Consider the following 27,728-nt stretch of genomic DNA (forward strand, 5'->3'; position numbering starts at 1 on the left):
CCCACGGCATCTGACTCCTCGCAGGGAGGGCTGGGTTCTGTGCTGCAGGTGCGTCCCGTGGGGTGCCCGGCCCGGGGTGGCCACGCAGTGACCGCCAGCTTGTGCCCAGTGATTTTGGTATCCTTTCTTGAGGGCTGAAGCAAAGGGACCGTGGAAGCAGTGGAGCTTTGAGAAGCCGGCGGGGACGTCCTCAGAGCCCCTTGCTGGTGGGAGACACGCTGGCTGTCTGTCTGGAGTCGGTGTTGCCGACCCGCCCGGTGGCCTTGCCGCGGTGCCCACCCACCCTGGCACCTGCCGGTCCCAGGGCGCGTGGGGCTACTGGTGCTGGTGGCGGCAGGCCTTGCAGAGCCCGCCGGGTGGGGCCAGCCTCCCTCCCCACTGCTCCCTGGGGCAGGTGCACTGAGCCCGCCAGGAGTGGGGCTGAGGTCCTGGCAGTCCCTGGAAAGGGCCTGTTGGAGACCCTTGCATGGGGAAGGGTGAGGCCCTCCTCTCGCTGGCTCCTTCTCAGTGTTCGGAAGCACCCGGCCCCAGCTCTCCCGGAGTCCCACCGGCCATCCCCACGGCCGCACGCAGCGTGGGATCTGAGCTCTTCATTCCTGCGCTTCCTGTGCGCAGGCTGCAGGGGCTTCAGCTTTGTCCCCAGCCCTGAGGAAGAGCAGGAGACGCAGGGGCTGTGCCGGGGCGGGGGGTGGGCTTCTGACCTGCGTGGGCTGCTGGGGCCATGCTCTCGGGCTGACGCGGAGGAGAGTAATGACCCCAGAGAGGGGAGTGACCTGGGCTCCAAGCACAGCGGATGGCCTGCCCCCTCCACTCCTGGGGACTCTCCTCCCTGGCAGGCCCCTCCCGGGGCGGGGGGGCTGTGTGTGCAGGTGGAGGCAGGTCCCGCAGCCCATGACTCACACGGCGGTCCCTCCCGGGGAACCTCAGGCTGCAGCAGAGCCGCTGCCCTGATGTCTTTCTCTGGCTGGGCAGGTGGCAGGTGGCGTGCCCAGACCACGCGAGTCCGCGCGCTGGCTTTCTCAGGGCTGGGCATCGTGGCCGGGGGTCCAGAGTGCAGGCCCAGGCGTGGGTTTGCTCGGTGCTGCAGAGAGGTGGGTGGGCTTTCGTGAGATTCGACTGCTGGGATCCCCTGTGTGTCTGCCAGAGCCTCCAGCCCACGTGTCCCTCGTCCTGGACTTGAGCTGCATGTGCGCGGAGCACTGGGCAGGGAGAGTGGGAGGGCTGCCCGCCAGGCAGGGGCCATTGCTTGGGGCTCCTCAGGCAGCCTCGTCCCCTCTGGAGCGGCCGACTGGCCACGGGCCCTTACACACCCTGGCCTCCCTCCTCTCGTGAAGCCTCGGAGTCGGGTAGCCAGTGGCCAGGCCATGCCAGAGCGGGGGGCCCTGCCCACGGAGTGGAGCTCTTTGGGGTGGTGGGAGGTGAAGTTGACCAGACCCGCCCCCCAGAGGGCAGGAGATGGAGAGCGCTCGTCTGTCCGGCTGGGGTGGGCTCCCTGTGAACGGGACTGGGTCAGAGCTGGCCGTTCTCAAGAACGGCTGGTAATTGAAACTGTGTTTTGGGATTTCCATGAGGAGAACTGATTCTGATTGTAGGTCAGGGAACAGGTGCTCAGAGACATTTGGGGCACTAACTAGGACAAGGGTTGCGTCTGGAAGTAGGGAAGGCACCACGTGCTGTCCCCACAGCCAAGGCCACTCTCCAGACCCCCACCTCTGCACCCATGGAAGTGCCCGTCCGTGTGGAGGGCGCTGTGGGGCATGTGGTCGGGGAGGACGGGCTGTGTGTCTGGTGGGGTATGGTGGAGCCTCGTTTGGTGACCCTGTCCCTTTGGCCCTCGGTGTCTCTGCCAAACCTGTGTCCCCTCCCCCAGGCACAAGAGTGTGAGCGTTACACCGGGGCCTGTTAGGGTTCTGTTAGGGTTTAGGTCCTGTTAGGGTTCTCAAAGCTTCTGGGTATTCTGAAGGGCAGCCAGTCCTGTTGGGCAGCCGGTGGTTCCAGGGCTTCTGGTCCTAGGTATGGAAGTAGCATATCTTCCCCTCACCAAATCCTGTAGGGCGTGGGTGACAACATCGCCTGCATTTTTTTTTTCCTAAGATTTTTTATTTATTTATTTGACAGAGAGAGATCACAAGCAGGCAGAGAGGCAGGAAGAGAGAGGAGGAAGCAGGCTCCCCACTGAGCAGAGAGCCCGATGCGGGGCTCGATCCCAGGACCCTGGGATCATGACCCGAGCCGAAGGCAGAGGCTTTAACCCACTGAGCCACCCAGGCGCCCCTTAACATTGTCTGCTTTTGTTTGTCCCCAGCCCTGGCCCAGCTCTGACTAGAATAGGATGGAGCATAGGCAGTAGACCTCAGTCTCCAAGAGGGGGTCATGACTGATAGAAAATCCGGGATGCATCTTGGGTGTGCAGTGCGCTGGGGTCATGGGGAAGCAGTGTGTCCCTCCCAACCTCTGTGAGGGGTCCGTGCACTGAGGGAGGGGCTACCAAGACCCCAGAGGCAGAGGGGAGTGCTCAGGAAGAAGAAATGAGACAGAGGAGTGGGCCCGTGTCCAGAGTGACCCAGGCCGTGTGGACCCAGCCTGCTGGCCCGAGCACAATGGGCCACGGCCATCTGGGGTTCTCAGGCAGCTTGGCCCTGGGACCCCCTGATCCAGGCTGGTCTGGCTGCTGGGAAGGGCGGAGGGTGCTGGGGAGCCGGGGCTGTCGGGTACTTGGAGGCGCAGGGCACATCTGTCCGGGCCCAGGTCCCCCTTCCGCTCCCTCCTCCCAGGCCCGCAGCCCCGGCCGGCTGTGCAGGAGCAGAGGTCCAGTGAGTTCCTGAGCCTGGAGGCCGTGGGGCAGGCCTCTCTGTGCAGGCGCACAGGCTCTCGCCGGGACCTTCAGCCACTTTGGCTCCCACTCCCTGGGTGCGCGAGTCCCCGAAGGCACACACATCCAGATTGCAGTGGGAGAAAGGGGGAAATTTGTTCTATTTAAAGGGATGTGTAATTAACGAAACAAAAACAAAATAACCATAATTTAGATCTTCAAAAAAGATCATGGCAGAGGCTGGCCCCTTGCCGTGCGGAGTTTGACGCTGTGCCGGTCGTTGGAGCCCTTTATGCGGCTCTTGTTGTCACGCTTTTCCGAAGCTCCTCCGCCCCAGGGCGTTCCGCGGACGGTCAGCCGCGCCTCTGTGGCGGGGCACCCTCTCCTCTTAGCCCGTGTCCAGAGGTGGCGTCGGGGACCATGAGGTTCCCAGGACAGGCCACCTGGGGGAGGGCACGTGCCCCTCGCCACCTGACACCCAGGCCTGGGCGCGGGAGGAGCGTGGAAAGCCGCTGTGGGTTTCGCAGCGTTCGTTGTAGCAACTGAGTCGTTCCCGACACTCTGCGCGAACACGCTTCGAGCACAGCTCCGACCCGGGGTCACCACGGAGAATGTTGGTGAGATGCGTCATGTTCTTTCCTGCTAAGTCCGTAAAGTCAGGCGTGGGCCTTGAACTGCAGGAACACGGCCACGGGAGGCAAGGGCCGCCGCACCGGGCCATGGCTGCATGGGTGGCACGGGTCAGCCCCTCCGCGCTCCAGAGATGCGGAGACCCAGAGTCCCTCCCAGCTCAGCAGGGTCGCCCGGCACAGCGACGTCCGCAGGCAGAGCCCGCCGGGTGGTGTGGGTCCGGGAGTGCTGGCGATGCCCACGGCCTTGACTCAGGTGTGCGGAGACCCATCCCCTTGGGTCTTGGGAACATGCTGATCTGTGGACCTAAAGTCTTCGTCAGAGCATCTGCCCCCTGGTGTGGAGCTCCGTGTCCCCCAACTCTTTCCTAGGCCTCTTGGCACAGGGGACGCTGGGCATGTAAGTGTACTTAGGTAGCGTAACTGCAGCTGGGGTCCGCTAGTCACAGACTCCTTGCCAATCTGCTGACAGCCCTGGGCCCTTTTGCCAGAAAACAGAAACCCCAGGACCCAAGGAGCTGAACAGCCGGTTCTCCCGCCCACGCACCTATGGGCAGGACGGCACATTGCCCCAGCCCTTAGCCTTGCTCTGGCCTCTCAGGTTTAAATGACGTTTTGAGGGTCCTTCAATCCGCGGAGCTGCTCTCTGTCCCCCCGCCGCAGCCACGGCCCCCCGCCGCGCCTGCAGCCCTACAGGTTGAGGCCGTTCCTGTTCTGTGCTCGGGTGCAGGGTCCATCCCCCAGAGAGGGGACACGGGCCTGGTTATGGAATGTGACGTGGGGGTCAGATTTCTGTCATTCCTTCCTGAGCATCACAGCCCTTGGGGTTCCGTCGTCATCTCCTGGGACTCACGGCTTCCAGCAGTGGCAGCTGAAGGCCCAGAACTACTCTCTCATTCATGAGCTGCAGGGACCCAAAGGGGCAGCGCTGGGTTTTGAGAAACGTGGGAAAGCCGCAGCCGCAGCCGCACGGATGGGGTAAACCAGCGCCGCCCCTCCCCCCTCTGAGTCACCGCCGGCTTTGGAGAGGAGACATGTGTTCTGATCACTTTTGTCTTCTCGGATTACAGGGCTGTGCAGCCCAGGGTGACTAAGTGGGAGTGTCCCGTGGTCTTACGTGCTTTCAGCCGGGGGTTTCTATAGCGCGGTCGCCATAGCACCGCGGAGCCGGGAGCGGGGAAAGGCGGTGGCAGGCGGGAGTGAGGAGGGAGCCGGCCCCCGAGCCCCCCTGCACGCCTCCCCTGCCTGCCCACCCGCCTGCCTGCCCGAGGCGGCCGCTGAGCCACCAGAGGTGGGGGGCCAGGCCGCGCTCTGGCCTCTGTGCTTGGGGGTGTGGGTGTCGTGGCCCGGACCCTGTGGGTGGGGCTCGTCCACTCCCGTCCCCCTCAGTGTGACACTGCTCAGTTGGCCCAGATTTCCGGGCCCTGCCCAGTGAAGCTGTGGTCTGTGCACAAGGAGCCACGTCCGGGAGGAGGTCGGGAAAGCCGCTGGCATTCCTCGACAGAAGTGCGGGCCGCGTGTCCCCACTGGCGAGGCTGTGCCCTGGCTGGGGTGCTCAGGGCAACCGGACAGCCCAGGGGCCTGTGGCGGAAGCTGTCCGCTGCCCCCGGGGCATAGCTCGTAAGGCCCTACTGCTGGCTTCGCAGGACCTGTGGTTCCCAGGGTCGGGGTGTCCCCCGCCAGCTTCTGCCAGGGCCGCGCGCTGCACCTCAGTCCCACTCGCCCCGAGACCTGCACTGCTCCCGGCCGTTCTCGGAGCTTGTTCGAAGAAATGGAAATCTTAAAAATAAATCCCCACTCCCTCCCCCGGCCCGGGAGGCTAGCAGACCTAGCTAATGAGGCCGGCGCCCCACACCGCACGGGTCCGCGCTTCTTTCCCCCCACTCCTGGGAGCAGGTGCGCTGCAGCGACAGCCGCGCCGCAGCCTAAAAACCCAGAAACCATGTGTGGGGCAGGCCGCGTGGCCGCCTCGGGGGCTGTGCGCCTTCAGGACGAGCAGACCCAGGGGCCCCGTGTCCCAGTTTCTGCCGTGTCCTGTGCCAACCATTCACAGTGGCCCCGGTCCTTCAGGGTCCCCACTAGGTGACAGCGGGCGTGGTGGCTTCACTCCAGGCCGCCTCCCTGCGCCAGGCCTCGGTGGGATCCCGTGTGTGAGTCTCGCCCAGGCGTGCACTGTCCCCGTGCCCAGCTGCCCCCCAGCCCAAAGCCCTGCCAGGCCGGGCCGCCGCTGCTAGAGCAGCCCCCAGGGACAGGACGAGGTGGCACTAGCAGAGGACGGGTTGGGGGTCTCCCTGGGAGGCTAAACCCTACCCTTCGGAACCTGCACAAATGTCTCCTGCAGGGGCTCTGGGCTCGGAGCTGATGAGCCTGAGCGTGGCGTCGAGGAAGGCACCTTTGCTGTGGGCCACAGCCGTGTCCCTGACAGGCCCCTGGGGCGGGGGCGGGATGGCCACAGATCAGAGCATGTTGGCACCGGGGCCCTGGGGTGTGTGTGCCCCTTCCGGGACCTTCCATCCAGAGCGCGTTCTGTCCTGGGCCTTTGGGCTCTCTTGTCCTTGTGGGGCTTCTGGGAGGGGGTGCGGGTGCAGGAGGTCCCCTGGGCAGCCCCCCTCTTCCACAGCCATCGCTGGGGTCCTCCCTGTGGAGCTCAGCCTTGCCCACTGGGCCCCCACGGCCCCCCAGGGGCGCTGCCAGTCTCCAGGCTTGCTCTTCCCTTCCTGGAAGAGCTGCAGTGCAGGGAAGGTGCCGGCAGGCACATGTTTCACAACCAGGAAGAAGTCCTCTGGCAGCACAGGGGAATGGCGTGGCGGGGGGGAGGTCGCAGGGCTGCGGGGAGCAGAGCAGAGAGCCCATAGGGCAGGGAGGGGGTGGCTCTTACCTGGGCTCAGACTTTTCTCCCAGGCTGGCAGGTTTGGTCCCCAAGAGCCGCCCTGGGTCCCCTCAGGCACACCGGCGGCAGAACCCAAGGCTGCCCGTGAAGCCTAGGGCCCACTCCTCAAGGCTGTGCCCTTGGGCCGGCAGTGGGGGGCCAGCGGGTTATTATCTGGAGGCCCGTTTCAGCGGCAGCCTCCACGGGGCCAGCTGGGTGGTCTGCAGGGGCAGAGGGTGGGGGCCCCCCGCGGTTTGGTGGCTAGGCAGGCCTTGCCTGGGGGGTGTGGCTACTCCACAGGAGCTGAGCCTGTGCCCTGGTGGGCACTGGCGGCTGTGTTGGGGACAAGCCACACCCCCAGGCGGGTCCTGGGGCTCCAGCTTCCTGCTGGGAAGGGAGGCAGCAGGAACAGCCTGTTCCTCGCGCTTCCCCCAGCGCCCACCGCAGCTCAGCACCGCCCACCCACGCTGAGTCAGAGCCCGTGGGGGAGGCGCCCCTCAAGGCAGGAAAGACCCCAGGACCACAGGGACTGGGCGGGCCCTGCGGTGCCTCCCCACGTAGGCGGTGGCCCCAGGGCACGGAGGGAAGGTGTCGGACAAGCTGCCTGGGGAAACAGCCAGGATCCCACGGACCCCAGCACACACCCCGACGGGGCTTTGCAGACCCCAGGGCTTGGGGTGCTCCCGCCTCCCTGTGACGGCTGCCTACAGTCTTGAGGGTGCTTTATTACCACAAGTTTCCAGCAAAATCAGAATGTTCCCGTGTGCTGTAGCACCAAGCAGTGTCTCCTGCGCTCTCTGCCCACCCCCGCAGGATTTGGGTGTGAATGAGTCATTCTCAAGCACTTCACGCCAGGCGAGCTTTCCTGGGCCACCCGTGGGGCGGTCTCAGATGCCTGGAATCAGGATCCACGGGGAGGCAGGCCACGATGCCACCGGGCCTCCTGATTGCCAGCGTGGTCCACATGTGTGTGGCTTCTGGGCACAGAGGGGGCAGGGGGCAGGGACTCAAGCTGCTGGGGGACAGGGGCCCAGTAGGGCATGGGATTGCCCCACCGTCACTCTACCCTTGCCTCCTCGGTCCAAGTAGGTTGTGGCCATGCCCCGCCCCGTGGGCCGGTGGGAGGTGCGCTCCGCTCCAGGGGTGGGGGCTGCCCAGAGCTGGACACCGTCCTGTGTTGTCCCGTCTGCGGCTCATGTGCGTCCCCCACGCTGCCTGCCCCCCAGTACATCGACGCGATCAGCAACAAGCAAGGAGAGCTGGAGAACTACGTGTCGGACGGCTACAAGACCGCGCTGACCGAGGAGAGGAGGCGGTTCTGCTTCCTGGTGGAGAAGCAGTGCGCCGTGGCCAAGAACTCCGCCGCCTACCACTCCAAGGTGAGCTCTGCGGGCCACACTGGGGCATGGGCAGAAGTGGACTCTCCCTGGTAGCCATCAGGGCGTGTCCACTGTTGAGCTGTGTTGAAAGGAATGCTGTGCATTTTGGATACCCCCAGGGATGGCGTGCGGGTAGGAGGGTCACTGGTCAGATGCCGCAGATGTCTCTGAGGCTTGGCAGGTGTTTCTCAGGGACGGCTGCAGAGCCAGGGAGCTCCTCCTAGGCAATCCAGAGGACACTGGGTCCCCTGCATGAAGGGGCAGCTCCAGATGAGCCCCTGGTCAGAGTTCATAGGAGCTGGGGAGGGAGCAGATCTGTCCCCTGGAACATTCCAGAACATTCCAAGAGCTCAGCAGATGAGGCTAGGCAACCGAGTTCCCGTCCTTCCTCAGTAAAGGTGTCTGCAGAGCGGCAGGGTAAACACACCTTCCCACCCGTGTGCCTGAGACAGGACTCGCCCTGAGATCCGCATGGGCAGGGCCGCGTAGGGGAGAGCAGCCTTCCCTGGGAGGGTTCCCTGGGGCAGGTGAGCAGGGGCGGTGGCGGGGCGCCCGCCGTGCAAGCAGGGCAGGGCAGGGCAGCCGCACACCCCGACTCGAGGCTGTGCTGCGGTGATTGGTGGCGCCCTCTGGTGGCAGCCGGGCCCCATGGCAGGTCAGGGAGAGCTTGGGCTCCTGTGTTGGCTGGGGGGACCGAGAGCGGGAAAGCCGTGGTGTCTGGCCCGAAGCAGCTCCTGCTGTGCACGAGGTGACAGCTGACCTCCCAGGGAGCTGGATGCAGCCCTCCCAAGCACAGGGGCCGGGGCACCAGGGCAGAACCCCCCAGGCTCTTCCTTGCAGCAGGCCACCAGACATGTCCCTGGCAGGTGCATCCCAGCCCCATAGGCGGGTTTCATCACCGGGGGTGGCGGGGGGGGAGCCCTAGGGCTGCCCCTGTTTGGTGCTGGGTCTCCATGGGCCTGCCTTGCCACCACCACCCAGAGCTGTCCACCAATTCTCTCATCCAGGGTCCAGGTGCCATTTTGGGTTTGGGCCGTAGCAGCAGAAGCTGCCCCAGACGCAGCCCCAGACATGGGGACGAGCTGTGCTCGCATCAGATCTGAATCACAAAACAGGGCACCAGCCCTGGGCCCTGTCTCGCTGGTCCCTGGTCTCAGCCAGCAGGTGGTGGAGGGCATGGCCTGCTCGCAGGGTCTTTGTCTAGCTTCTACCACACTTCTCACTCAGACACCCCTTCCTTGCCCAGACACAGGTCAGAAGCAGGGAGAGGCAGTGAGGGCCACATGGCCCCTTCAGAGGCCCTGGGGACAGTGACTGCCTGAGTTAGTCTGCCCTGGGAGCTCCAGGCTCTGCAGTGGGACACAGGTGACCCATCTGCTACAAGCCCAGCAGCGACTGTGGCCAAGCAGACCAGAGGATGGAGGGCACAGCTGTCCCCGCACCCTGGACAGGCCCATGTAGTGGGCATCAGACGCCAGGGACCCACAGGCTGGCGCCCACTCGGCTGTCCCTCGTTCTGGGATTCCCTGCCAGACCCGTGGCTTCATCATCCTTTGCTAAGCCCTGTGCTTGTCCGGCTAGCTGTGCCCTGGGCACACCCCGACGCACACTGAAGGGACAGCTGGGCTCTTGGGCCCCTGGGTTGGGGGCAGGGACCACTAGCACCTTGCATCTATACAGTACCTTCTGTTGGGGTATCAGCTTCCTGCACCCTCCCGCAGCTTAGCCTGACCGCGGCTAGGGACCCCGGGATGGTACTCTCCCCGGGACCTGTGGTGGCCCCTGGAGCGTCTGCCTGTCGCACGGCTAATGAGCCCTGTTCCTTTCTCTCCTTTGGCAGCCCCTGCTCAGGTTGGACCTTGGGTCTTGTCTCAGTCTTAGTGGCCCCAAGACCACCTGGCTTAATGCAGCAGCCCGCCTCCTTCCCAGGCCGGGGCTCAGGGACCTCCAGGTGGCCTTTCTGGCTGGGAGGCACCACCGGGTGTGGGGCAGCCGTCAGCCAGACAGGCGCGCCCCTCCTGAGAGGCGGAGTGTCTCGCGACCAGGCAGGGGCTCCGGGGAGCGTGGGTGGGGAGGTCCGCAGCGCGCCCAGACTCTCGTAGCTTTGCGGGGTGGCCCCGCTGCGCGGCCGGCCCTGACCCTGTGCTGTCCCGCTCCCTCCGCTCCAGGGCAAGGAGCTGCTGGCCCAGAAGCTGCCGCTGTGGCAACAGGCGTGCGCGGACCCCAACAAGATCCCGGAGCGCGCCGTGCAGCTGATGCAGCAGGTGCCCAGCAACGGCTCTGTCCTCCCCAGCGCCCTGTCGGCCTCCAAGTCCAGCCTGGTCATCTCAGACCCCATCCCAGGGGCCAAGCCCCTGCCGGTGCCCCCCGAGCTGGCCCCGTTTGTGGGGGTGAGTGCGCGGCCTCCCGCAGGCTTCCTGGGTGTGGACAGATGGCTCCCGCCCCGGCTCCGGGGTGGCTGGGGTGAGGGGTCCCCACGCCGGCCGCGCCTGACCGGGCCCTCCCGCGCCGCTGCCCCCCACCCCCCGCCTCTTCCCCACAGCGGCTGTCTGCCCAGGAGAGCACGCCCGTCATGAATGGCGTCTCGGGCCCAGACGGCGAGGACTACAGCCCCTGGGCCGACCGCAAGGCCGCCCAGCCCAAGACCTCGTCTCCTCCACAGTCCCAGAGCAAGCTGAGCGACTCGTACTCCAACACGCTCCCCGTGCGCAAGAGCGTGGCCCCGAAGAACAGCTACGCGGCCAGTAAGGGCTGGGACGCGCCCCCGGCCACCGTGCCACACCCGACAGGGGGGTGGGGAAGCCTCCAGAGCCCCGAGCACGCGCGGGCCCTTGTGCGGCCCCCTTGGGCCCCGTCGAGGGTTTCTGGCCTGGCCCCTCAGGCCTTGCCTGGCTCCCTTCAAGTCCCCATAGCAGGACAGGGCCGGACCGGGACATCAGGGCTCCGCCCGTGACTGGAGCACGCCGGTGATACCTGGCAGGGCCGTAGTGGACCGTGGGACAGCCCCCCTCCCCCACCCAGGTCCCTCAGCTCTGCAGCCCCGTCCGTGGATGGCACCCCGCCCCCTCCCCCAGCCAGCCAGGGTCTGCCGATGAGCAGGGGGAAAGCTGAGGCTCGGGCCCGAGCTCCCTGCGGCTCACAAGCTGCAGGTCCGCCGCCGGGTCCTTCCGCGTCTCGGCCCACGCGAGCGTCCCACTCCAGGCCCACCTGGGACCTTCCGGCATCTTCTGTCAGGAGGCTGAGGGGCAGGAGGACGGCCACGTCCCCTCACTCCCGCCTTGTCGTCTGCAGCTGAGAACAAGACCCTGCCGCGCTCCAGCTCCATGGCAGCCGGCCTGGAGCGCAACGGCCGCATGCGGGTGAAAGCCATCTTCTCCCACGCGGCCGGGGACAACAGCACCCTGCTGAGCTTCAAGGAGGGGGACCTCATCACCCTGCTGGTGCCCGAGGCCCGTGACGGCTGGCACTACGGGGAGAGCGAGAAGACCAAAATGTGAGCGGGACCCCCCAGGGAGCCCCGGGGCTGGGCGGCCTGTGTGGGGCTGGGACAGCGGCCTGCCAACCCCGCGGCCCGCAGCTGGCCCGGCGCCTCGGGGTCCTTTCTGGACCGAGTGTCCCGCCGCATGTCTTCAGTCCTCAGAGCGGGGCGGCACGCACGGGACCGCCCCGTCAGAGCCACGGCCTCGCCGTCTCTCACCAGCCCGTCCCCCTCACCGCCTGCGTCACCCGCTTGGCCCAGGGTCCCACACACACACGCACCGCGGCCCGTCTGGCACCTTCCCTGCTGCCGGGCGTGTGGCTTCCCGGCTGGCAGAGGCCGGCCGTGTGCCCCAAGGCCCCCTGCTGCCCCCGAGTCTCTGGTCAGCCTGTCGCTGGCGTGTCAGGACACGGGAGCCTTGTCTTCACGGCTTAGTCTTGTCTTCACAGCGTAGCGCAACACCCGCAGCCCTGAGACTCTGCCAGCCTGTCGTTCTCCTGCGGCTCGGGCCGCCCTGGCCGGGAGCTGCTCCTCCCGGCGGGGCAGCTGCCGTCTAGGGAGGGAGCGACCCGGGGCGGGAGGTTGCTAGGACACCCCCTTCCCAAATCGCCCACCTTCCCGCCCTCCAGACGGCTCTGTGCTGTTGCCAGCTTGCTCCGTGTGGCTGGAAACCAGCCCCGGCCGCCGCGGCCACAGGAGCTCTGCCGGAGACACCCAGCCTCGTGTTCAGGGCCGGTGGGCTCGCGAGGGTGCAGGCTGGGGTCTGCTGTCTCCCCGGAGGGCTCGCTTGTGTTGGCTGCACCGACAGCCGGACGGGGGAGCCGCGGGCACCCGGGCCTTGCGCATTCTCACCGCGTCCTGTCTCGCAGGCGGGGCTGGTTTCCCTTCTCCTACACGCGCGTCCTGGACAGCGACGGCAGCGACAGGTTGCACATGAGGTGAGCGTGCTGGCCCGGGCCGCTGGCCCTTCGCCCTGAGAGGCTGCCTCGGGCAGAGGGCACCGTACGTCTTCCCGTGGCTCCCGCTCTGCTCACACGCCTTGGCTGGGCTCTGCTCCCTTCGCTGCCCACAGGCCTGCCCCCACGCCTGGCTTGCTGCGCATGGAGGCTCCTGGGGGGCTGGGTGCAGGCTGCTTTTGGAGGAAGGGTCTGCAGTTGCTGTGTGGGGAGGGGGCTTCCCTTGCCCCACACGTGGCCTGGGAGCACAGCCCTGCTGTAGCCTTCCTTGGACAGGGTGTGGGGGCATGAGCTGCCCCAGGAGGGCCAGGGTTGAGGTAGGGTACACGGGCTTTAGGAACTTCTTCCTGCCACTCCTTCAGGCCTCATTCATGGGCTCAGTGAGTCTGCGGCCCCTCGTTAGGGCTTCTAGAAGGGTCCAAGGGAGGCACGGGGAAGGTGGAGGGTCAGACGGGGTCCTGGGGGCCTGGGTTGAAGCAGCTTCTACGCCCCCCACCCCCACAGCCTGCAGCAGGGCAAGAGCAGCAGCACAGGGAACCTCCTGGACAAGGAGGAGCTGGCCCTCCCCCCACCCGACTACAACGCATCGTCCCGCGCCTTCCCTGCCCAGACAGCCGGCACCTTCAAGCAGAGGCCCTACAGTGTGGCCGTGCCCGCCTTCTCCCAGGTGAGCAGCACAGGGCGACCCCAGAAGGGGCCTACGCCGGAAGGGGCTCCTGCAGGCAAGGTGGTCCCTGTGCCCAGGCTTCCTTCTGGCTGGGGTATCAGCGGCCTCCAGGCCCCCCACACCTCAGGGAGCCAAGCATCGGGGAGGACTTCGTGTCCAGGAGCCCCCTTCCCGAGCCTGTTGGGCTCCGGCAGTCACGAGTCCAAGTGTGGATGTGAGCAACTGTGTTCGAGGCCTGGGACGTGGCCAGAACATTCTATTATGTCTCAGGGCTCGGGAGGCAGGGCTAGGCACTCATGCCCAGGTCACCCAGGACCTAGTGGCCAGAGGCAGAAGGTCAAGGCCTGGGCAACAGCAAGGGTCCCCAGTAGAGCCCCTGGAGGGCATGCTGGTGGTTGTAAAGTCTTGGTGGGACCAGGGTGTGAGCGTGAGGACGGTGCAGCTCCATGTGGGAAGCTTCAGAGGCTGTAGGAGCCCAGGGCTTCCACAGTCAAATGCTCTACCCCTGAGCTATACCCCCGGAGCCCAGGGCTTCTGGAACGTTGGTCTGCTGTGACCATGTTGGGATTAGCTTCGCTCTTGCTTCCAGGCTTCGGGCGCTGGAGGCTCCGGGTCAGCCCCCAACCCCCGGAACGGGGGAGAAGAAGGGGTTTTCTCTAAGATGTGCACCCCAGGGGCGACCACCGAGGTTTGAGCCTGCCTGGGGCTGGGGTGAGTGGTGGTGAAGGTGGGTGAGGTCCAGGGAGGTCCCTGCTCAGCACGGTCCTGAGCAGCCTCGTGCCCCCCCTCCCATGAGGGGCTTAACCAGCAGGAGTGGGGAGCTGTGTGCCGGAAGGGAGCATTTTTCCAGGAGTTCATGGCCAGGCAGAGTGGACGGGAAGGTGGAGTCAGTGATACGGTGAGAAGGACCAGCCTGAGGAGGTGTAGCTAAGACCCTGGGATAGAACCTTCTAGAGAAATTGAGGCCAGTGCTGGCACTCTGGGCAGCAGCAGGGCGGTAGCAGGGGGAGCGATCCAGCTTAGGGGAGGCACCTCGAGGGCACAGATCCAGCCCACCAGGCAGGAGCTGCTCTAGCACCGTCCGGCCCCGGGACACGGCTGCCTGGGCCTAGGCAGGCCTGGCCACCGCGCTGCTCCCACTGCCCCGCGTCCGGGTTTGGTCGTGGCGCTGACATGGCTGAGGAGGGTGTGTCCCCCGCGGCCCCTGGTGGCGGCGCCCACAGCACCGCCCTCAGCCACACAGCTGGGGCTGCAGCCGGTGTCTTGGGGTGCTGGGGTGTGTTCTGCCCAGGGGCTGGCCCAGGCTAGCTTCCACGCCCGGCCATCAGCCCCTCCCTGCGAGTGTCACTGGTTCCTGGAGAGGCCCCCTAGGTCGTCCCGGGTCATCCCAGGCTCATGCCGGGTGACCGGGTATGCTCGGGCTCTGTCCGCTCGCTACGGGACCCGGGTGTGGAGGGGTCAGCGGGGGATCTGTCTCACGGGTGCCTGTGAGTGTGAGCTCACACCATCCGTGGTCTGCCGCTGGCCAGAGGAGGAGATGCCCCGTGAGTTGGGGCTGTCACTGCTGTGCACGTGGGAGGGGCCTTCCAGGCCCTCGGCTGCAGCCAGCACTGCGTGCGCCCACTGGGGCCGGGGGCAGCGCCCAGCTTCCTCTGGTCCTGTGGACCGCGCCTCGCCCCCAGGACCCCCAACCTGACATGTGTTGCTTCCCCCTCCTCCAGGGTCTAGATGACTACGGAGCGCGGGCTGTGAGCAGGTAAGGGCTTTCGCACTAGTCCTTGGGAGCTGCGGGTGGGCAGGGCCGACCCCCTCTTGCAGACCCTCTCAGGACTGCTCCGTGGGCACCTGCCTAGGGACGTGGAGGCCCTGCTCTGGGTTGGGGCAGGTGGGGCCCAGGGGACTGCTCCTCTCTACCTCTCACTCCTTTGAGTTGCGGGGGTGTCCAGGCAGGAGCCTGCCCTGCCGGGATAGCGCCAGCTGAGTCCGGAGATCCGCCTTCGTGCTCCGACACCGGGTGGGTGGGAGCAGGCCCCGAACCGCTGGAGCCCAGCCTGGTCCCGTGCTCCCTACAGTCACCGGGGCTCCCTGTCCTCCAGGAGCCCTCAGCCCGGTGCGTGCCCTGCTGCTCCTTCCTGGTGGCCTGGCCGGCACGGTCGGCTGGGGCTGCTGCTCTTGCGTCCCCCGCCTGGACTTGGCCCTTGTCCTGGCTCAGGGGGCATGGTGGGGGGCAGGCAGCTGGCTGACCCCAAGCGGCTGCAGGAGGGGCGTGCGGCCCGCAGCGTCCTGTGCTTTGTTCCGCAGCGGCACGCTGGTGTCCACAGTGTGAGGACGCTGACCACGGGCCACCGCTGCTCGGGAGAGCCCCCATCTGTCTGGCCTCCGTCGGTTCTCCTCCGCGCCCTCGTCGGTTTGTTCTCGGGTTCTTTTCCTCTCTCACCTGCCCCGTCCCGCCTTCCGGTTGGTGACCCCAGACTCTGAGATCCCCCCAGGGTCCATGGTGCTGCCCCATCTCTGCTCCCCGTGTCTACACGCCCCCGGCCCTGTGTGTCCGCCTGGCGGGAGCTGCCGGCCGGGCAGCAGGGGCCCGGCGTCCTCGCCTCTGCTCTGCGGCCACCGTGCTCACGACGCGCTGTCCCTTCCTGATGGCTCATTGCGAGCCAGGCCTAAAGTCTGAAGAAAAAGAAAAATATTAAAAAAATTTAAAAAAAAAGAAAAAGAAAAAAAGAAAAGAAAAAAAAAGAAAAAACAGGAAAAGGACTTTTCTTTCCTGAAAAACTAAAGCCGATCTGCATGGACTCCGGTGTGCACACTGTTACTCCTGCATCCGCCTCCCCCCCGCAGACGGACGCTGGCCTCGGTGTCCGGGAAGGGGAGGCCCGTCCCAGGGCCGCACGGACGCACGGACGGACGGACGGGTGCGTGCCGAGCCGGGGCGGCCTCCTGAGGAAGCTGGCCGCTCCTGTGAGGGAGACGACAGCCCCCGGCCTTCTGCACGTCCTCCACAGTGTAGAGACCAGAGCACGGGCGGGCGGTGACCCCAGGGCCGTGTGACCTCACGCGGGGCCCGGCGGGGCAGAGGGCAGGGCAGGCGCAGCCCCTCGCGGACTTTCCAAAGAGCTCCAGAGACCACCTCCCCCCAAGTGTTCTGGAAACTGGTGGACAGCCTCGTGAGGGGATCACGGCCCCCAGGCCGCCCGGGGCTGGCCCTGGGGAGGGCAGCCCCTGCCCCGTCCTCCCTAAACGCTCTCGCCTCTGTGTGTGTCTTGGTGACTTCGAAACAGACGTGCTGGACTCCGTGGCTGCTGGTTTTACCTCTTCACACCCTGAACCTGGGGAGGAGGGAGCCAGGGCCCAGCCCGCCCGGCCCCTCCTGCCACGGGCCCCCGTGAAGCTGTGGACGCCTCTTTGTCTGACGTGCTCTAACGGAGCCCTCCGCCCGCTCTCCTGGGGCCGAGGATGGGGCCGGGAGTTTGGAGAGAAGCAGCTCAAGGCACAGACCGTTTCGTATTTAAGGAGAACGCGAAGCCAGAGCGCGGCCCCGTGTACAAAGAGCCTTCCGTGCCGGTGTTCTCGTTTTGCTCAAGACCTCAAATCCAGGGGATCCCATGCTCAACGGATGAGTGTAGACACAAAACTGCGAACTGCGCGGACACGGAAAGTGCTCAAACTGTTTCCTGTTTCCTGTTTCCTCTTTTTTTTATCTGGATTGCGCCCTGTACTGCAGTCGTTGGAATAAAAGTTTTATTTATCGCACTGAGCTGGGTGTGGCGCCTCCTTCCAGGCCCGCCGCGCAGATTTGGGCCGCCACGGCGAGCCGGCCTCTGTCCGGGGACCGCGGTGCCCAGCCGGACAGCGCCGTCCGTCCCTGTCCCCTCGGGGGGGCTGGGCCGCTTGGGCTGACTGGGGACGCCTGCCACGGGAGGCCCCTTCCTGTTCCTCCCTGCGGCTGCCCCATGGCTGGGCCGCTTGCCCCGGGCGGTGTCCCCACCCCCCACCCCCCACCCCCCACCCCCCACCTCACCCCCTGCGGGGGGGGGGGGCCTCAGGCCCCTCCCCCCCCACCTGCCCCAGCTGAACCCTTGTGTCTCCTTACAGCGCGGACGTGGACGTGGCCCGACTCTGAGCCGCCCCTGACTAGTTAGTAAGTTGCCCGGGGTTTCCCACGCTGGTCGGACGCCTTCCCAGTGACTGTGCAGATGCTCTGGCCCCGGCCCTGGCAGGCGCGGATGGGGACGGGGCGCGAGGGTCTGCCCAGCCTGCCTCTGCTCTGGGCTCTGGGCTTTCGCTTCTTGGACTGCTCCTTGGGCTCTGGGCTTTCCTCCGTCTGTCTGGAAGCTTGTGGGCCTGACCGGCTCCTCCTCCCCACCCCTGCACCCCTGGGCATGGTCCGGTCCTGGCCATCTGCCTGGGTCTCTCTCTTGCCTCTGTGGGGCGCTTTGGCCACAATCCGGGTTGGGGGGAGCACTGTGATTGGCCAGGAGGCTGGCTTTGGGCTCCTTTGGCCAAGGGTTCCCTCCGACCAGCCCCTGCGGGTGTGGGTCTGAGCCGGGCCTGGCTGGATCTGGTTGGTGAGTACCGCAGCCCGTCGGGGGCTGGGGAGACCAGGGTCGATCCTGGGGACAGCTCTGTGGCTGGAGCCCACGTGGGTGTGTCAGGCACACCGGGGCAGGTGGACATGGGGTCTCTGGCGCCTGCTCTGCCGGCACTCACGTCGCATCCGCCCTGAGAGGCTCCTCGAGGCTGCCCCAAGCTTTCTAGACGAGGCCTCCAGCCACCCCATGGGCGGCCCTGGCTGGCCTTCTACAGCCCATCCTCTGACGATCCCTTGTGCTCGGCTCTGGGAAAGCAAGCGCCGTCGGCCAGCGCTGGGGAGCCCAGCACTCTGGGCCCCTGTGCCTGGGACGGGGGCGCTGCTGCCGTATGTCCCCATCCCCGCCCCGTCACCGACAAGTTTCCCCATGAAGCCGGCACCTGCGTCCTCTGTACCCCCTGGAGCATCCCGACGGTGTGGTCCTCCCCAGGGGCAGCGACTGCCCCAGCAGGTCCCGGACTCGCTGTCATTGTCTCTGAGCTGCGGCATGAGCGACTTCCGGAAAGTTCTGGAGACAAATGCTCCTGACATGTGGGGATGGGTGGAAAGGCCTTCTTTGCCTCCAGATGCCTCCTCTTCCCGGAGGCCTTCAGACGCTGCGCCTCCTGCCCCGCTGCCCCTGCAGCCCCCGTCACTCTGGAGGCCGGTCTGGCCTCTGCCTGCGCCCTCGTGTCCAGCGTAGGGCAGCCCCCCACCCCGGGGGCACTGTGGGCGTCCACCCTGCACCACCAGCTGTCTTCCCCACTGCAGAGCGGGCCTGGCCCTGAGATCGGAGAGTCCCCAGCTGGGGGGGGGTTGTCAGAAGCCCCTGGGGTGGTTGAGGCCCCCAGGCCCACTCTGCCGAGCCGTGCCCGCCCCCCGAGGTGTGGTCCTGGGGCACGCGGAGCAACATGGGCTCGACCCCAGGAGGACCACTTGTGCCTCCGAGAAGAACGATCCAGAGAAAGTGGGAATCTGCTCTCCGAGTCACAGAAGGATGGAAACCGCACCCTGAAACCACTCAGCTGTCAGAGGACCGTCTGCCTCGCTCTCACATAGCGGACTCAAGACAGTTACAGGCGATCCCCTGAATCTGTGGCCAGAGATGGGAAAATCCTGGGCCGTGGCGCTCGGCCCCCTTCAGGCTGTAGGGTTTGCAGGCAGGAGCCCCGTGGCGCCCTGAACAGCGGCCCTGGGAAACCGGTACTGGATCCGCCCCCCAGGGAGGGGTCCCCGCTCGGGCGTTAGCCATGCCGGGGACCGCCGGCCTGCTCTGCTGGGTGTCCATCTGCTCCCCGTCCATGCTGCGGTGCTCTCACGGGGCTGGGGGGTGTCGCAGCCGTGCCGCGGGAGGAACCCCTGATGTGGAGCAGACCCTGCAGTCCGGGCCTGCAGCGCTCACGTGGTTCCTGTCGCCTGCCCTTTGCTGGCAGGACACGAGCCACTTTGTGTCTTGGTGGTTTGTGGCGGAGCGTGGCCGGCAGTGCTCCGCCCGGGGCTGCTCCCAGCAGGGAGTGTGTCTGCCTGGCCAGAGACTCTGCAGGGGGCCTCAGGGCTGAATTTGTCCTGAGAGTCGGGCCGCTGTTGACCCGCCTGCCCTCAGGTGGCTCCGGAGTCCCCGCGTCCCCAGGAGGTGGTGGGCCCCCAGAGGGTCGCGCCTTCTCGCGGTGCTGGGGGTGGGCGCGTCCAGCTGCGGTGTCTGGTCAGGCTCGGGCCGGGGCTGCAGAGGGTAGGCCTGGGGCATGTCCAGCCCCGGCCCGTTTCCTCAGGTCCCGCAGCACGGACAATACTGTGCTCCGCAGCCACACGGTTTTGGGGAAGGAGATTAGAAAAGTGGGGTCAGGGGCCAGACGCCCTCTCTGGCCCTACTGCTCGCAGGGCACCCGCCATTGCGGAGGCTGCTTGGCCGCCCACCCTTTCTGCTGAGGAGTCAGGTGTGCCCAGGGCAGGAGGACAGTGTGTGCTGCCCGAACCCACTTGGCCGTTCCGCTCGGGCTCCGCTCGGCGCCAGAGCCGCCCTCCTCAGCCGCGGGGCTCCTCCCGCTGCTCGGTCCCCAACTCCAAATGAACAAACCTGCCCCCATTCTAGCCCCCCAAGACGCCCTGCCTTGACCCCTCTGGGGACAGCCAAGGACCTGCAGCCTTCCACCAGAACCAGAGTCTAGTCAAGGTGACGGTCAAGGTGTGGGCCACCCTCTGCCATCTGTCCTGGGGCAGATGTCCCCAGCCACAGCAGCTGTGCCCAGGGGAGCCCTGAGGCAGCTGCTGCCCCTGAACGTGAGAGCTGGAGCTCGTCGGCACGGGTCGCTGGAGAGAGGACTGTCGCACGTGAAGAGGCCAAGCCGTCGTGCGGGGCTGGAGGCAGCCTTGAGCCCCGGGGGGGTTGTAGTCCTCAGAGCCTGAAGATGCGTGCGAGCCGCGCCTACGCGGGATTCCAGACCGTCCGTGTGCACGTGTGGAAGCCGTGCTCCAATGAGTTGGCTCCTTTCCCGAGTTGATCCTTCTAAAAATTCAGTCCGAAGCATCTCGGCATTTTAGAAAACCCAGGGAGGCACCCCAACCCTCAAGTGCTCTCATGGGCGCTGGACAGAGCGCCCACTGCCCAGCTCCTGCGGACCCCGCCCAGCTGTGACGCCCCAGGTAATGGCTCTAGAGCCGAGCGCTTGGCCAGGAGTGCGTCCTGTCCGTGCCGAGCCCTCCGTGTCCCACGTTCCATCTGTGCTGTCACCCCTGGGGCTGCCTGACGACCCCAGCTGCCGTCCCGTGCTGACTCTGCTCAGGCAGGTGCGCCCTGTGTGCCTGGCAGGGACCCCAAGAAGAGGCTTCCGTGAGGACCAGGCTGCGTGTGGCCTCCGCTGTGCTCATTCGTCCTGTCTCAACCTCTTGTCTGGCCGGTCCATCTGTCCGTCCGCTGTGGCCTCGGGCCCATGGGGGTGGGGTGATGGGGGCTGAGCCCCGCGGCTCCCCGTGTGCGTACACCCAATGTGTGTTGTGTTGGCGTGGGGTCGCCCGAGGCCTCGTGTCTGCACCCAGCCACCCTCGGGGACCCCGGGATGCATGGGCCGGGTCCGTGGGAGCTGCTGAGCTGTCTGTGTGTGTCGATGGCGTGTCTACAGCTGGGCCCCTACTGCTCTGGGGCAGCGGGGCGGCTCACCGAAGCTGGGCACAGGCCCGCCCAGGACCGCCTCCGGTTCAGAGGGAGAACCAGCCCCCAGCCCAGCGGCCGCTGCCCGGTCGCCCACCCACCCTGCCCGGGCAGCTCCGGCCCTGCGCACCGCGCCCTGCCCTGCCTGTCCCTGCGGGCTGCGTCGCCGCCCAGCTCCGGGCTGAGGCCGGGCCATCCGCACGGCCGAGGACCCCGGGGCAGCCCAGGCGACACGGTGCGTCCGCCGCGCTGAGACCGCCTTTCTCTTCTCTCTTCAGGAATCCCTTCGCCAGCGTCCAGCTGAAGCCGACAGTGACCAACGACAGGTCTGCCCCCCTCCTCAGCTGACGGCCAAGTCCCACGCTGCCCGCTGGGCACCCCCCTTGTCCCCAAACACAAGCCCTTTTCTAACAGTCTGTGCGACCCCTGTTTAGTTTTCTGCTTCCGTGCCCTTCACCCGCCTGGCTCTGCCCCCACCTCAGTCTGGCCCGGACAGGGCCCCGCCCTTTCTTCGGAGTCGTGGCCGAGCGGCCCCACGGCTGGGAGCTGCCCCCGGGCGGTGCGGCTGGCCTCTCAGGCAGGACCCCCTGGCTGTGCGTGTCGTGGTCCCCTCAGGGGCAGGGAAGGGTGTCGGGTCGGCCTGCAGCTGGAAGGGGGCTCAGCTCCCCACCGCGCGTAGCCCCCAAGCGTCTGGTCAATAAAGAGGCTGTGCCCCACCATGCCCGCTTGTGTTCTGTGGGCCCAAGGGGGCGGGAGGCCTGGGGCGGAGGCAGGGGAGACCCCGCCACCTTCCTCTGGAAGATGAAGCTATGAGGTGCTCTCGACTGGAGCTCTGCTGAGCCTCCCCACTCCCACTAGCATTCTGGGGGGCCGCTGTGCCCCAGCCAAGCCACACCCCCCCCCCAGAACTGGCTACTGGGCCCCCTGCTCTCCTCCGTGTCCCCGGAGTAAATGGCGGGTGCCTCTGGGGGGGGTGAGGAGGACACCCACCCCAGCCACTTCCACGGTGTCTGTGGCTGAAGCACCCTGGTGACCACCACAGTCACCAACATGGGCGCCAGCAGCGCCCATCTGGGGAAACACTCCGGGCAGCCGTCCCGCTCCTGCCAGGCTCCTGAAGGAGGGGTCTGCAGTCTGACCGGAGCCCGTGCACGGCCCAGGAAGAGAAGCAAAAGGGGAGCACAGGTAGGGCAGGTGGGGACACAGGGCCCTGGCCTCATGGGAGCTAGAGATGGGCCAGGTGAGGTCTCAGGGCAGACGTTTGGGGTGGAGACGCACAGAAGCCCAAACTCCTCAAAGACCCTCTTGCCTGCCGCTCGCCCCACCCCTGCTTCCGTGCTTGGGAAGGTGAGGGGCGAGAACCTCCCAAGGACGTCCGCAGGTCCCCTCCCAGGAAGCGAGGGCTGCGGCAGTCGTTCCCTTCTCAAGTCACTGTCCCCCTCCACCAAGCTGTGCCAGGGCAGCTGGCAAGGGGATGGGGGTGGCCACACACACACACACACACACACACACACACACACGGCCGTCAGGAGGGACTGCTGTGCCCTGGGTAGGGCCGGCACCTGGGCCCGCCCCTCAGCACCACCAGGCCCCCTCCTCCCCAGGGCTTTATGTGCAAACCACAAAAGAAACACACACTGAGCATGAAGGCTTTTTCTTAGCTTGATTTCTTTTAAAAAACAAACAAAAAAGGAACAAGAGAATCATTGCACCAGCATCCTAAGCCTCAAACTAATAAAAACCAAAAAACACAAACCCAAAACAAGTCCCCCACCCACACCCCCAAAGCAACAATAAACTTTACGTCTCTTTGGCAACAATAACTTAAAGTCCTCCCATTTCCAGTCACTCGGACGACAGTAGTTACAAAAATATTCCCTGGGCCGCCCTGCCCCCGCTTCCCTCCCGGCCCCACCCCTTCCCATGCCCCCATCCCTGCGGCAGGAGCCCCTGACACTGGGGGGTGCAGCCCCCCACTTTCCTTTTGCGGCCGGGCCGGTCGGGGCAGCGCCCCGCAGAGGGGAGCTGGGCACGCCAGCCTGCCGCAGGCACCTTTAGAACAGGTGTGGGCGGCAGCCGCCCCCTCCAGGCAGCCCACCTCGACCCGCCCGCCCGCGCTCCAGCCGTGGACTCTGATGGGAGCTGGCCCAGGCTGCGTGGGGAGAGAGAGGTGATGGGTCTGAGTCGCTGAAGGGAAAGACAGCCAGACTTTGAGGTACGGGGCACGACACACAAGCCCAGGGTCCTCTTGCACAGAGCAAACCCAGAACCGGGCAGAGAAGGGCCACCCCAGCAGGGATGGGCTCATTCCCCGGGCTGGGCAAGGACAATCTCCTGGAACCACGGGAACTGGTGGGCAGGGCATGCAAGGCCCCCCAGCCAAGAGCAGGTCCCCCGGCCTCAGAAGCCAAGCAGCCCATGAGCAGGGGCAGGGTGGAGGGAGAGGCTGCAGAGGAAGGAGCTGCTCGGACCTGAGGCTGAAGGGCATCCCCAGCAGCTAGGGACAAACCCGAGTGTCCAGGACAAATCCTGCCCCTGCATGGGGCAGCACGGGATCGGTGCGCAGGGCTGCTCCACCATCCAGGGCCAGGGAGGCCTCCTGTCCTGCCCTGCTCCTCCAGGGTGCTGCGTGGGGCACCAAGGCCAAGGTCCCCGCTGTCAGTCACCATCCTCGCTGCTTCCGGGAGCAGGACGGGAGGGGCTCCAAGAGGGCCCGCCTGGGCCTCACGCCTCTTTACAGCTGCCCCCAGCTCCTGCTACAGGCCCTGGCAAACGCGAGGTACCACGTGAGCGTTTGGAGACACCAGGGACCGAGATTCCTGAGACTGCCCTGCCCCAGGACTGCCACCTGACCTCCATCCTCAGCCAAGGGGCCAAAGGACCAGCTGGGGCTACAGCCCTTGGGCGTTCACTGCAGCCGGCCTGCCTAGCTGTCTCGTGGGAGCCACACCCATCTCTTCCCCGGCATCACCAGGCCCAGGCCTGCCCTCGGGCCCAACAGAGCCCAGCAAATGCCTTCTGGGTCCTCCTTATACAGGTGGGGAAACGGAGACCCAAACAGGGCGGGCTGGTCACGGTCACGAACAAGCCTCCTGGCGGCCACTGAGGGTGTGCTGTGAGCCCGCGATGAGTGCCCTGGCCCTCCCGCGAGGCTGCAGCCACCGGCCGTGGGCAGGGCACAAGGGGCTGAGTCTGCTGGGGGACAGCAGTCTCCTGCTGTGGCTGGGCGTCCAGAGCAGCCTTGCCGGGATGCAGGACGGACGCGGTCAAGAAGGAGGGGTGGGGGCAGCCTGGCGGGCCGCACTGGTCTGAAGCTGGGGTGGGGGTGGGGCAGGGAGGGAGGTGCGAGCTGGGCACCTCCGGGCAAGCGCGGCCGCATCGGAGATGCGGGAGGTGGACGAGCCCCACCCGCGGAGCCGGGCAGGCTCTGGTGGCGGAGGCCGCTGCGGGTTTCAGGGCGCTTAGGTCTGGCAGAGAGCAGAGTGGGGGGCACTCCGTGTCCAGCCTGGTGCCTCCAGAGGAGGGACAAGAGGGCATCGAAGGGCCAGGGCCCAGACAGGTGCTGGACCAGCAGCTGGCGGGGAAGAGGGCGCCCCTCCGTGCCTCAGTTTACCCACCTGAAAACCGCGCGTGTCCGGAAGATGAGAAACAAGGAGCGCGGAGCCTCGGCTCCGAGCAGGGGCCCTCCCGGCCGCCCCCTCCACTGCCCCCCTCGGGGTCGCTCCCACCGGCCCCGTCGCAGCCTCACCTCCCACGGACCCGGCGTCCGAGTCCGAGACGTGCGTGATGGAGAAGCGGGACGCGGGCGCCGGCGACACGGTGAAGCGCGAGAAGGGGCCGGACGCAGCCGGCTTGGGGGGCGCGGCGGGGGCGGGCAGGGCGGCGTCGGGGCCCGGCGTCTGCGGGAAGCCGTCGTCCCGCGCCAGCCCGCGGCCTGCGAGCCGGAGGCGCGTCACTCGCGTCGCGGACGTCACGGCCCCACCCCGGCCCGGCCCGGCCCCGCCCGCCGCCGCCGCCCCCCGCGACGTTGCCCCGCCCCGACACCGCCCCCGCCGACAGGCCCCTCCCCGTGGCGTCACGCCCCACAAGCCCCGCCTCCGGCTCACCGTCCTCCGCCGCAGGGGTCGCCGCCGAGCCGTCGGGGGAGCGGTCCGCCCGCCGAGGCCGGGCGGGGGCGCCGGGGGTGCGGGGTCCGCCCGCCAGGAAGGCCGGGGGCGGCTCCTTGGCGTCAGGGAGGGGCTCCCCCAGCTCCCGGGTGGGGCTCTCCTGGAGGGTCGGAGCGGCGCGTGGCCCGGTCAGATCGGCCCGCGGCGGCTCGCACGGCTCCCCACCCCCCGGGGGCCCACCCCCGCGCGCGGAGCCCAGCGCGGCCACCCACCTGGTCGAAGAGGTAGACGGTGACGTCGTCGAAGAAGGACACGGCTTTCTTCTTGCGCTCCAGGTCCTCGCAGAAGGCCTCGGACAGCAGGCTGGGCATCTTGAGCAGGCCGCGCAGGTTGCGCGCGCTCTGGCTCTCGGCCACCACCACGGGCACCGGCGGCGCCTCCTCCTCGCTGTCCTCGCTGGGCTCCTGGACGCTGTAGCAGCGCAGCTCCTCATCGGACTCGTCACTGTCCTCCTCCTCCTCCTCCTCCTCCTCCGACCGGCCCTCGGGGGCTGCGGGCAGTCCCGGCAAAGCCAGGCAGAGCGGGGTTCTGGGGGTGCTGGGGCCCCCTGTCCGTTCTTGCTGGGGGGGCCCGGACAGCAGCACTGCGGCCTCCTGGAGGTCAGGGCGGTGGCTCTCTGAGCTCAGTGGCACTGGGGTCAGCAGGAAAACCTTGGAGCGCTCCGGACTGGGCCCTGCAGGCCCTCCCGCAGGGCCTTGGGGCCAAGGAGGCTCCAGTCTGGGGCTCTCTGGGCAGGTGCTGCTGGGCTCTGGAGAAGGGTCCTCTGGCGGCGGCAGTAGCAGCGGTGGCACGCCCGTGGGGCCCGTGCCCTGTGCCCCCTGGGGCAACCCAGACTCAGGGGAGGGCTGTGCGGACGGCAGCCCAGGGCTCTCCAGGTCCAGCTCTAGCCTCGAGGCCAAGGCACCTCCTCCCTTCTCCTGGGGGCCCGAGGTGGACTCAGGCTCTGTATCGAGGTCCGAAAAGTAGGCTGAGTCACGGCCGGGGTTCTTCCCGCTGAGGCCTCCAAGGGAGGTAGAGAGCCACGTCTGGGGCCCGGGGCTCTCACTCTCGGAGACCGGCTCCCCAAAGACCTCGGGCTCGCACGGTTCGTGCGCTTCCTTGAGCACAAACTCAGGGGACTCGTAGTTCTCCGTGTCGTAGCCACTGTCCAGGGCCCGGGGCTGCCCACCGGGAGTGCCAATAACGGAGGGGCTGAAGACCTCGCAGCCGCCACCATCACTGGCAGAAGAGGGGATATCTAGGGAGTCCACAGAGTCGGGGGTCCCCACCTGCTTCTGCAGGGAGCGGAAGGCTGGCATCACGTCCGGCTTCTCTGTGGGCGGGCCGTCACTGGACGCATCTGTGAAGATGCCAGAAGTGGCCTCTGTCACGTCCTCGTCCTCGCTGACTGTCACCTCCAGCTCGGGGGAACCAGGGCAGCTGTTCAGGCTCGGGGCTACCTCGGGGGCAGTCTCCCAGCTGCCAGCGGGCATGGGCAAGGCAGGCAGGCTGGCGAGGGCACCAGCCTCCTCAGCAGGAAGCAGGGCTCCCTCCGGGGATGGGGCAGGGAGGGAGGGTAGGGGTCTCTGAGGTCTGGCAGAGCCCTCAGCCTCCGCAGCAAGCCTGGGCTCTGTCTGGGGGTGGTCACCCCCGCTTATGGCCGCCTGTGTCTCAGAGGATGGCAGCAGGCAGGCGACAGGCGGCAGGCTCCCAGCAGGACGCAGATGACGGAGGCCAAGGCAGTGGCTGAGCTCCTGGCCAGAGGAGACCCCCTGTAGCCCAAGGAGAGGCTCCGTGGTGTCCTCCAGGGCCAGAGGACGGCCCAGCTCAGGGACGGCCTGTCCTGTGTGCTCTGTGCTGGGACAGCAGCCCATGCACCCACCCACGTACCCCGTGTCCCATGAACCTGGCGCTCGGCTGCCACTGTTGTTGTTGGCAGACACGTTGGAACTCCAGTGTCTGTGCTGGGCAGCCCTGCACGCCTCGGCCTCCCCCACCACCTCCCCACCCGGGGATGGCTGGGCCCTGGAGCTCCCCGAGGGGGAAGTGCCCAGTGGGTCCTCCACGAAGGGTGGACAGAAGGCAGCTGCGCCCCAGTCACTGTCCTCCTCCCTGGGCTCTGCCAGCATGAGGGTCCCCGGGGCGGGCGAGCCCAGAGAGCAGGGCGGTTCCCGGGCGTGGCTCCCGTGCAGGTAGTAGTCACAGTGGCCCCAGGACCCCGTGGGGGACGGCACGGGGCCCAACAGCGGCTCCATGGCCAACGAGGCAGCTGCGCTGCTCTCCGAGTCGTTGTCCTGGTCACCGCCATCGGGGAGCAGGCCCACGGCGTGGGGGCTGGGGGTGCAGCCGGCGCAGTCAGGATCGTGGCCGGTGGCGGGTGTGGGCTCCTCCAGCCGGATGAAGTACTCGCTGCCCACCGAGGGGCTGTGCGCGCTGAGCACGGGCACCACGCCGGGGGGCGCGCCATCGGGGGCACAGAGCTCCTGCAGGCGCGCGGTGCAGCTGGGGCTTGCTGCGCCCCCGGGCGGCGGGAAGGCCTCGGCACCAGGGCCCGCCTCCCACTTGTACTCGAAGTTGAGGCCGCGGCTCGTCTCCGTCACTGTCAGCACGTCGTCCCCGTCCGCATGGAAGCCGTCGCCCGCGAACTGCTCCAGCAGCGGGAAGGACGAGGCGGCAGCCAGCTCGCCCGCACCCCCCAGAGCCAGGCCGGCCAGCCCGGGGCCCGTGCCGCCCCCGCCCGGCCGCAGCGAGCGCCAGCGCCGCTCAAACTCTTCCTCCGCCTCTGTGGCGCCCTTGGCGCAGAGGTAGGACAGCAGCAGGTGCACCTCCTCGGCCGTGGGCCGCTGCTCAGGCTGCAGCCAACAGAACTGCATCACCTCGTACCTGCAAGGAGGGAGGCCCAGGGCTCAGGCCTCGCCCACCAGGACCTGCCCCCGCCCCCAGCCAGGAACCCCAGCCCCCGCAGGGATGAGCAGATCTGCCCTCCGCAGGAAAGTCTGGGGGCCTCTCCTTCTACTCCGACTCCCTTAAGGACAGGGAAGGGAACCTCCAACTTAATTGCAGGAGACCCCAGATCTT

At 67.1% G+C, this 27,728-nt stretch overlaps 2 protein-coding genes across 9 annotated transcripts in view; one reads left to right on the forward strand and one right to left on the reverse strand.

Annotated features, from left to right (window-relative positions):
- BAIAP2 (BAR/IMD domain containing adaptor protein 2) overlaps window positions 1–21,222 on the forward strand; it is a 62,017-nt gene extending 40,795 nt beyond the window's left edge. For 2 of the 6 annotated variants that reach the window (XM_032321753.1, XM_032321752.1), the window contains exons 7-14: window positions 7,537–7,689; window positions 9,858–10,079; window positions 10,232–10,433; window positions 10,981–11,182; window positions 12,037–12,105; window positions 12,628–12,790; window positions 14,512–14,546; window positions 20,784–21,222. In XM_032321753.1, coding sequence (XP_032177644.1) covers window positions 7,537–7,689; window positions 9,858–10,079; window positions 10,232–10,433; window positions 10,981–11,182; window positions 12,037–12,105; window positions 12,628–12,790; window positions 14,512–14,546; window positions 20,784–20,853 — 1,116 coding nt within the window. In that variant the 3' untranslated portion in view covers window positions 20,854–21,222. Of the gene's footprint in view, window positions 1–7,536; window positions 7,690–9,857; window positions 10,080–10,231; window positions 10,434–10,980; window positions 11,183–12,036; window positions 12,106–12,627; window positions 12,791–14,511; window positions 14,547–15,091; window positions 15,501–16,885; window positions 16,932–20,783 lie in introns of those variants that run through there. The other 4 variants (XM_032321750.1, XM_032321754.1, XM_032321755.1 and 1 more) reach the window with 4 other exon arrangements.
- A 937-nt stretch (window positions 21,223–22,159) lies between these two features.
- AATK (apoptosis associated tyrosine kinase) overlaps window positions 22,160–27,728 on the reverse strand; it is a 31,297-nt gene continuing 25,728 nt past the window's right edge. For all 3 annotated transcript variants that reach the window (XM_032321742.1, XM_032321743.1, XM_032321744.1), the window contains 4 exons: window positions 24,884–27,533; window positions 24,612–24,771; window positions 24,254–24,439; window positions 22,160–23,270 (listed from right to left, as the gene is read on the reverse strand). In XM_032321742.1, coding sequence (XP_032177633.1) covers window positions 23,230–23,270; window positions 24,254–24,439; window positions 24,612–24,771; window positions 24,884–27,533 — 3,037 coding nt within the window. In that variant the 3' untranslated portion in view covers window positions 22,160–23,229. The remainder of the gene's footprint in view (window positions 23,271–24,253; window positions 24,440–24,611; window positions 24,772–24,883; window positions 27,534–27,728) is intronic.

The sequence above is a fragment of the Mustela erminea genome, chromosome 18 (assembly GCF_009829155.1).
Source record: "Mustela erminea isolate mMusErm1 chromosome 18, mMusErm1.Pri, whole genome shotgun sequence".
Lineage (NCBI taxonomy): Eukaryota > Metazoa > Chordata > Mammalia > Carnivora > Mustelidae > Mustela > Mustela erminea.